The sequence below is a fragment of the Mesocricetus auratus genome, unplaced genomic scaffold (genome assembly GCF_017639785.1).
Source record: "Mesocricetus auratus isolate SY011 unplaced genomic scaffold, BCM_Maur_2.0 Super-Scaffold_100023, whole genome shotgun sequence".
Taxonomy (NCBI): Eukaryota; Metazoa; Chordata; class Mammalia; order Rodentia; family Cricetidae; genus Mesocricetus; species Mesocricetus auratus.
This window is the reverse complement of record NW_024429204.1, coordinates 17,156,285-17,165,380: the sequence shown is the minus strand read 5'-3', so window position 1 is coordinate 17,165,380 and position 9,096 is coordinate 17,156,285. Positions and strand designations below refer to the sequence as shown.

Genomic DNA, 9,096 nt, shown 5'->3' with positions numbered 1-9,096 from the left:
CTCCCCCAGCACCTCAGAGCTCTAGGTCTGTGGAGCAGGCACTTGGTCACTCTGAGACTTCTTCGTGGCTTTTTCTTTTTACTTTCTGGTTTTTTTATATTTCATGAACAACCAGAAGACATGAAGCGTACTGAATTTATATCATTATGCAAATTAGATGACATAATGGAAGTGAAGTGCTTGGCCAATGTAAGTGTGTGCAATAAATGTTGGATGGCCTTGAAATCTCCTGTGAACCAGCTTTTAGAAGTCCAATGTGCTTTGCAGTTTATCTGGAAGGCAAACATAAACTAGCCATAAAGATGGATGGGAAGGAGGCTACAGTCAGAGGAAATGAAGCTGGAAAAAATTCATTTTTTAAAATGTTGGTTGAACTGTGCATCAACTAGAAACTTCAAACTATAAGAACTCATAGTAACTGTGGCTCAGCTCTTACATAACCCAGATGGCAGCTCTGGTCATGTTTCTACTTTGTATCATCACTGGAAATACAGGTGCCTCTCGGGATCCCTGAGAGTCTGAGTCTCGGGTCTCCTGTGGAAACCGTAATCCATAGGTGCTCAAGGTCCTCATACAGAACAGAAGTATTTGCGTAGAACACATACATACCCTCCTCTATATCTCATCATCATTGGATTATTCATAATAGCCAATATAACACTTGTGCTATGCAAATAATTGTTACCTAGGCAACCAATCTAGGCAAGATTGATTGCTGCAAGTGCAAACTTTTCAAGAGCATACTAATGATTTCACCTGGGTAAAGGGGATGGAGGCTGGGATTCCTTTAACTTGATACAGGAGTATAGAGAAATGAATATTGATGCCCAGAAAGAAAATTCAGGTATCAGTGTACAAGGATGTGGGGCAGGGGGGCTTCTGGAAAATGACTGGGGTTGAAGATAATGGTTTGAGGAATGGCATAGAAAATATCTGAGACCTTGGTAATGGAGATCACTGGACACAGTAAAAGCTGTCTTTCATTTCCTTCTGATAAAGAGTTACGAGTTCATCACAAAGTATCTGCTTTCAACAGATGCTACTGATTGATGTCCTATTTAATTCATGGATTTTTTATTTTCAGGAAACAACATTAAACTTGTAACACGAACCAAAATACCAGAGTCACGCACTGATAACATTGTAGTTTTAAAAGTTGGGTCTGACAACTAGAGAAATTAAAAAGAATATCTTACAAAATGTATAATTTATATTTTTATAAATACTTTAAGGACAAAAGTGGCGATGTCAGAGGGATGTACAAATTGCACTTTGCAGCACATTTTGTGATCTTCATCTATTAGACACACTTAAGCACATGTGTATATTTTGTGCTTTCATAGCTATGACCAAAGGATGTGTCTTAAACAGGCCTTCAGTAACTTTAAACTCTCATAAATTTTGTGGATTCTGCCCTCCGTTCTCTAAATTGCACTAAAAGCACATTTGAAAGGCATCAGTGACTATAATTAGGTGTTGTGGAGCTCAGTGCGCTGTTTAAGTATGAGAGCTTCCCTGCTGAATTATGGAGTGAGCCTCAGCAGCCGTCAGGATACACATGATGAGCTGAGAGGCCCTGTCATCTCTGCACTGGGAGCTGTGGGCTCAGCTTCTTTCGCTTGGAAAGGAGTCAGCTTGTCTACAAAGGAGAAAGTTCACGACACCGGTCCACTCAATTAACAGACATTCCACGCTGTAGACACAGCGCACTTCCTACCGCTAAGTAGAAAACTACTCTGTGAACTTCGTGTCCAAGAGCTGAATGTTTCCTTTGATCGTGAACTTGGGGGTACAGAGTTGACGGTTCCCAAGGAGCTCAGTAGAGACCCCTCAAGTCAATCTCAGTATATGGTGATCTACATGTGCATGTTCAACATGTCTTAGATTTCACTGTGTCGTCCATTTCTGTGACGTTTATTGGGATTGAACAGGTGCACAGAAAATGAATGGGATGTGATGCATTCTACAGATTAAGCCATCTATCTGACTTCAATTTACACAAATTTACACTTGCAATAACCAGCACAGGAAAGCAAGTCACCCTTAAGCCATATCCTGAGCTTACCTCGATTCCAAGTTTACATTTGGAACACTTTTCATTTTAAAAATAGACACATATAAATGACCTCATGTGATCACAGAAACATACATGGGACGCTTCTTCACTATGTTTCTTATATTCAGGTGATGTTAGGCCATGCAGCAGTGACCGTTTGCCTGCATCCGTGTGCTTACTGGACACGTGTTACATTTCTCCTCTGCTGGTATTCGGCTCCAGCTCCTGGAGGAAGGCCTCATTGTTCTGAGGGCAGTTGGAGTGACAGGTGCAGGTTCCAATGACCATGACCGATTTCTTGATGCTTTGCCCCGGGGAGCACTGAAAGTCCACCTGGATGGTTTTGGTGTTGTGGGGAGTACAGCACCGGCCATCGCTGCAGACCCCGCAGAACCTGGGCTTATAGGTATGCAGGCTAGTGCAATTCTTGAACTGCAGGTGGATGGCTTTCAGGGACTTCTTGGTGCGGAGACACTTTTTAGCTTTCTAAGAAAGAAAAGAAGAGCACTGAGTGGAAATCCTGCACTTCTTCTGAAGGACCGCTTTAGAGGTTGACCCACCCACCCAATGCCCTTTGCTCCTCCTTCTTTTTAAACAAATCATTAACTTTGTTTAGACAATCTTGTCAACTAAAATCAGTTGCTTCCCCAGAGTACCTAGGAACATTTAGCCAATACTAACACCAATCCAATAATTCTGGACAGTCTTCAGCCTTTTCGACAATTCTTATTTGTCTTTTACATTCATTTACTTTTCTGGGTAGAATTTTAACATAATACTAAATATGCAGAATCCCCTTTATCTTTGAGGCTTCAAACATGAAAAAGAAAGAACCTGTCTCATTTAAAGCCATTATTTTATTTATCTAAATGCATTCTTTGATGTAATTGAGAGAGGGATTGAATGTGTCATTATTAAAGTCTATTAATGTTTCAAAGACTTTTCAGGCATTAATTCATTTAAGTTTGACAATATTCATTCACATAAGAGTAACTGTTAATAAAAGGCACAACTGATGCAATTTTATTTGAAAAGCAGAGTCTCAAAGGACCGATAATCAGAAAACAAGTGCCAAGTTTTGGAATTTGTCTGATTCAGAGCCAGTTCCTCCCAATACATTGTGATCTTGGAAATTCTAGGACAATGAAATTTAAGATTCTTTATGTGGTGCTGAATTGGGCGGAGAGTTTACTCAACATCCTATCCTACCAGCTCAGAGAATAAAGAAACCACCCAATTTCATTGAACAAGCAAACAAATGACTTTCATTTCCTCCTCCACTTTGAATATGCGACAGTTCTCCACTGCCCACCTTCTCAAACACTCATGCACATTGGCATCAACTTGGGGGTTTGTCAGAACACAATTGTTGGTCCTACAACCAGGGTTAGCACATGTGATGCGAGGCCGGTGAATCTTCAGATGCTACTGCTTACATGGGGACTACACAAGAACCTGTCATAGACTTAAGAAATCTCAGAAACAAGAATCTAGTTCTATGTTCCAAACACATTTGCAGAACCTGTATAAAATACGTACACCATGTAAATATGTACAACTTAAGTATAGTATTTCCCAATATAACAGGGGGTGTTAAGTTAAAAGAAGCATCAACTGTGCCAAGGAACAATACAAAAGACCAAAATCTAGAAGCATTATATAAAAAAGGTCCTCTTTAATAAACAAGTAGCTATACTCATGGAAATTTTGAAGGTCCTATCTCTCCTGTTTTGTAGTCCCGTGTTTAAGACATATTCTTTCCAATGGCCATTCAAAGCTGGAGGTAGCTGTGGGTTGTGTGACTGCTTCTGTGGGTGAACTTCTTTGGGAAGCTGCACATGTGTTTCCTAAAGTGTTAGAAGGTACATTTCTAGGGTATGACTTTGGAGAAAAGGTGTTTCTAAGTGTTCTTTCAAAATTTGCAGAAGGAACATAAAATTGAGATAAGTATCTAAAATCATATAGCTGAACTGCCACATAATGAGATCTCAACGGACTCTTGTTTCAGTGGTAGGGAAAACATTTAAGTGTTTGATGGCTGACGTTAATAGAATATTAAGTCTGTGTCCCACATTTTGCAAATTCACTTTATTTAATCCTTATGAAAACCTCAAGATAGATGTTTTCCTTTTCTCTTTTTTCTTTCTTCTCTTTCTTTTGAGGAAGGGTCTTTCTGAACAGCCCTGACTTTTCTGGAAGTCTCTATGGAGACCATGCTGGCCTCAGACTCACAGAGTTCATCCTGCCTCTGCCTCCCAGGTGCTGGGATTCAAAGTGTGTGTGACTACACTAGGCAAGAGATATTTCCAATGGTAACACTCTGTGGGGAGAGAATTGAAAATAAATTGTTCAGTGTCACACAGTTAGCTAGCTAGGTCATATTGAAAGGATTTAAAGCCAGGCTCAACAGGTCTAGCGTTGTCCCCTTAAACATTATATGATGCTGCTTCAGAGTAGAGACACACAGAGTTTCTAGGGTCTGTTCTATTTCGGCCTCAGGCTGATGTGTGGATCTATGTAATGGCTAAGTCTGATATTACATTTGTCTGGTCCAGTTCTGCAACAAGACCTGCTATGTCATCAGGAACAAATTAGAGCTCTTAGTCTTCACACCTTATACCCAGAATCAACATACTGTGTTGACATAATTCCACCCCCCCCAAAAAAAAAGAAAAAGAAAAGAAATATACTGTTTCATTTGGCTCAGGTTGCCTTACTCTGGCAAATGTACTATTTCTACCAGGCTTTAAAAATATTGTTGATAGTTCCCAGACAGCCATTCAGCCATGTACTGATAGCTGTTTATTGTGTACACACTATGTCCCAGGGCTCACAGTAGGATGTGGTGACTTCAAAGTCAAAAAAGCAGACACAGCCCCTACTCTGCCCCTTCCTATAGTCGAAGGGCCTGATTTATTTAATGGCACCTGATTTATTTAAAAAACTAACCTTGCGAAAATCAGCTCTACTTGACCACTGGGGAGTTATTTTTTTTCCTCCTGGGACAGGATGGGATTTACCCGAACATCATTTGGATAAAGCATTCGAGCTGTGTGCCCTTTCTCATTTGTTTGTAGAACTGGTATGAGTGGCTTGGGGGTTTTTATGCACGTTAAGAAAGAAAGACAGAGAGTACGGTTTTGATTCAGGATGCTCCACACCCTTTGGCTGGGTGAATAGTCAACCAGAGCAGATTTTTCACCAGTGTGACAGTGACTTTCTGAAGGCCAGGCTTCAAGGAGACCGCTGCTGTACGCGAGCCAGGCCTCCTGTAGACTCCTACCTTGTCTGTTGGCTGTGTGGGCTCTTCCTCACAAGGCCGAACCATGCAGAGACGAGTCTGCTTCACCATCTCACACTGGCGATTCCTGTTGGTGACCCGGGTGGACAAGCCCATTCCACAGCTCTTGGAACATGCGCTCCACTCTGTGGTCTGCTCAATGCAGTTGATGCTGGAGTCAGAGACTTCAACTCCGACGGTGGCTTCTGGCCTGTAGGCTATCCAAGGCATAAATACAGTTATTTGAGTAAAATATTGGGATAGACATGTGTTGTCACTTAGATAACACTGGACAGTGAATTAGAATAGAACTAGCGCTAGCTATAACCCAACGCAGGACTTCAAGAAATCTTTATTCACATGACCCTAAGAAGCTTAGGATAGCTTGTAACAGAAACTTAGGCATTATATGAACACAGGACCATATAGCATCATCAGCTGAATGTTTTCAACATGTCATTTGGTACACACAAATGTTATGTTAACAATTTAATTTTGTGTGTGTGTATATATATGTGTGTGTGTATGTGTGTGTGTGTGTGTGTTTGAAGGTGTACATGTATGTGTATGTATATATACACATGTGCATGGAGGCCATAGGTCTACCTCAAATGTTGCTCCTTAGGAACTCATTCACAGAAGTCTTGGGCTAACTGATTAGGTTAGTCTATCTGGCTAGTGACCTCAAGTGACCTGTAGATCTCTGCCTCCTCAGTATTTTTTTTAAGGATCCCGGAGATCCAAGGAAGGTCCTCACACTTGCACTTCAATAGCTTTGCCAATTGAGCTACACATGACATTTTAACTTTGGTGAGTAAGTAGAGCCAACCTAATCAAAAATCCAGGAAAGGGATTTTTACTCAGGGTCAATCAGGAGATACAGAGTCAAAAAAATACCCATGCAATAATGCAAAAATGAAACAGAAGTGACTGTCTCAGTCACACCCCTTTACAAGAGAAACTGTGTGAATATTTGTGCAGTCTGGCTCAGATTTAAACAAATGATGCATTTGATCTCAGGGGGACATCTGAAATTCACAACAGAACGGCCAGCCGCAAGCCAGCTTCTCATCTCAAATCCTAGAGCGATGCCTGCTCTGTGACTACATTTCCCCTAGTTCCCCTGTGTCTGCCAAGTTCCTCACCTGGAAGGGCCAGGCCTCCCAGTGTCCCCTGCTCATTTGGACCACAGGCCCATTTCTCACAGCACTCCCCAGGCACTGCAACTTTCCTTGGAGCTGGGCAGTCAGGACCGGGCAGCAGCACATCCAGTTGGCAGCGGGGCACACAGCCAATCTGCCCATCTCTGCAGGTGCAGTGGTATTGACAGTTTGGTTCAAACTTCTCTCCGCTGCGGTAAATGACCCCATCGAACACACAGTTGTCTCCCTCTAGAACTGGAATATTTGGGGAGAGGAGAGAGAGAAAAAAAATCAAAGCACAGTTTAACTGGATAGCTGTGTAAGATTGGAAGGACACTGTCAGAAGTTTTTCTTTTTCTAGTTCAGATGACTGGTTTATACATCTCAAGGAGAAATAGGTCCTTGTAGATGCTTCCAGAACAAGGAGAAGACACCTTCTCCACCTGGCCCTTTTGTCTTCACCTAGTTCTTATAAATGAGCAAAGAGGTGGACTCTAGATACTGGTGATATATATGTTCTGGCTAACTGATGGCTTCTAACAGTCTCTACTCCCTTCACAAATCTCCTACCCTGAAATGATTTAATTTCCATGATAGAGCAAAGGCGAGAACAATTGGTGATGTCACACTCCAGAGACCCTATCTCCAAAGATAAGATCACTTCCCCCACACCGTCTCCAATTCTTCTTCTACAGTAGTTTAGGATTTAAAACCAGATCGTTTCACTGGGCAGATTAGAAAGGGCATCAAGAGTTCTTAGCACTGACACACAGTAAGTCATCACTAGCTTGGTGGAAAAAAAAAAGAGAAGACTTGCTTCAAGCTCCTACCAAGGGAGGTAGGGACCACTCTGATTACAGCAGTGTGTCTCATGGGAAATTGATCGCCCATTGATTAATTTTCATGAGCCTGCCCTGGCTAGTCGCCTGCATTTTATTTTATTGCAGCCCAGACAGGAGTGACATAGTTCTCCCAGGAGACAGGAATTGCTTTGGCTCAAGCAGGACAATTACAGGTGTGAAAACAAATGTGCTGGGCTAGAGTCAGGGGGAACTGGAGGCCTCTGAGTAAGCCCTTACTTCCATCTCATCATCCTAAGTGTTCCCCTGAAAGTGGCCAAATGAAATGATTTCACTGGCCCTTAAACTCTGCTTTTGTCCCCCTGTCTAGGGGCTCTGAGTATGCATCCTTTCAGTCAGATGCCTGGTACCCAGTAAGCTCTCCATATCTGTCAAGTATTGCTACAAATGTTTTTGCTTCGTTCTCTCCAGGAAAGGGGGAGAGGCCAGCAAAGGGAGGGAACCGTTTCACCTAGCTGCCCAGGGAGAGGTCAGGCCACAGAGGGGACAGCAGGCGGCGGGGGCGGACCGGATTACCCATGCATATGCCAGTCTGGTTGCTGGGGTCTGCGCTGCGGTCACAGTAGAGGCCACTGCTCTGGTCGCAGGGCTGCAACTCAGAGCAGCTCTCTCCGCGCTGGCGGGCGCACACCAGGCAGCAGGAGCAGCCGTCCAGCACCGAGCGCACCCCGGGGGCGCAGGTCGGTGGTGTAGAGGGACACTGGAGCGGGCACGAGGACGGGCAGCGCTGGGTTGCAGTCACCTAGGAAAAGAAGCAAGGCAAGAAAAGGAACCCTGGTGATCAGAAACAACCTAAGGCAGAACGAGCGCGGGACCGATTAGGGTTAGTCTAGAAGGGCCAAGTAACCCGGGGCATCTTTAGCGTGCGCCACTTACTTGATTTGAGAGATGGAAGAGCAGGAAGCCTAGGCAGAGGCATCGCTTTCTCAGGAAGGTGCTCATGGTCTGCATGCTCCGCATGCTAAGGCCGTCACGGACTGGAAACGGGGGCTGCCCCTTCACTCAGGTCAGGCTGAGCAGGGAGCGCCACCCGTGCAGGTTTTATAACGCGCTCCAGGAACGCGCACAAGCCGGTTGGCTGCGCTGGGAGTGGGGGCTGGAGGGGAGTCAGCTGGGTGGAGAAGTGGAAGGAGCTCTGATGTTGCCATGGTGATGGGCCCCAAGGCTGCTCTCCTTAGGGCGTGGTGCCCGGTCTGCGTGTGCCTGTGTGTGTGGCGACTGGCTTTTCCCAGAGCACCGGGAGGGGCAGGGTGGAGCCCCGAGGCCAAGACCCAGAGCCAGCTACAGCTCGTGGGAAGGAAACGCCCTCTTCCTCTGTGTAAGTTATTTCACCTTCCCCGAGGAGGAAGACACCACTATTCCCTCCGCCTGAGCTGTTCTGTTCCAGAACCAGGGCTACAAAGGAGGAGCTCTTGACCAGGATGCCTGAAGTTTGTGGCCCTATGAGCAGGGCAGGGATTGGCCAGAGGCCCAGAAGTTTAGTCATGAGGGAAGCACATGCAAGTTTGTCACCGTTTATTAGGGTACTCTTTGAAATGTGTTAAGGGGTTGGGGATAAGGAAAGGACACACATACACACACACACACACACACGCACACACACACGCGTACACACGCTCGCACACACACACTCCGTCAGAGTGGGGAATGCTATTGGACAAATGACCAAATTCTTCTGATTGTAATCATTCCAAGATTTGCAAAGTCTCAAGACCCAAGTCACACATGCTCAGTAGAAATAAACACAAAACAATGAAA

At 44.3% G+C, this 9,096-nt stretch overlaps 1 protein-coding gene across 1 annotated transcript; it reads right to left on the bottom strand.

Annotated features, from left to right (window-relative positions):
• Positions 1 to 1,057: 1,057 nt before the first annotated feature.
• Ccn3 (cellular communication network factor 3) lies at positions 1,058 to 8,551 on the bottom strand. Its single transcript, XM_040730439.1, has 5 exons — positions 8,215 to 8,551; positions 7,855 to 8,080; positions 6,482 to 6,733; positions 5,340 to 5,554; positions 1,058 to 2,542 (listed from the first exon to the last, which is right to left on the bottom strand). The coding sequence occupies exons 1-5, from the start codon at positions 8,296 to 8,298 to the stop codon at positions 2,246 to 2,248; spliced, it is 1,074 nt and encodes a 357-aa protein (XP_040586373.1). The 5' UTR covers positions 8,299 to 8,551; the 3' UTR covers positions 1,058 to 2,245.
• Positions 8,552 to 9,096: the final 545 nt, after the last annotated feature.

What these genes read in the sequence shown, in the direction of transcription:
- Ccn3 (XM_040730439.1), bottom strand. Translation starts at nt 8,298, where the DNA reads ATGCGGAGCATGCAGACCATGAGCACCTTCCTGAGAAAGCGATGCCTC. An exon ending in TCTTCCATCTCTCAAATCAA is followed by an intron (nt 8,081 to 8,214) that starts GTAAGTGGCGCA and finishes TTCTTTTCCTAG; the next exon opens with GTGACTGCAACCCAGCGCTG. An exon ending in CCACACAGCCAACAGACAAG is followed by an intron (nt 2,543 to 5,339) that starts GTAGGAGTCTAC and finishes TTTCTTTCTTAG; the next exon opens with AAAGCTAAAAAGTGTCTCCG.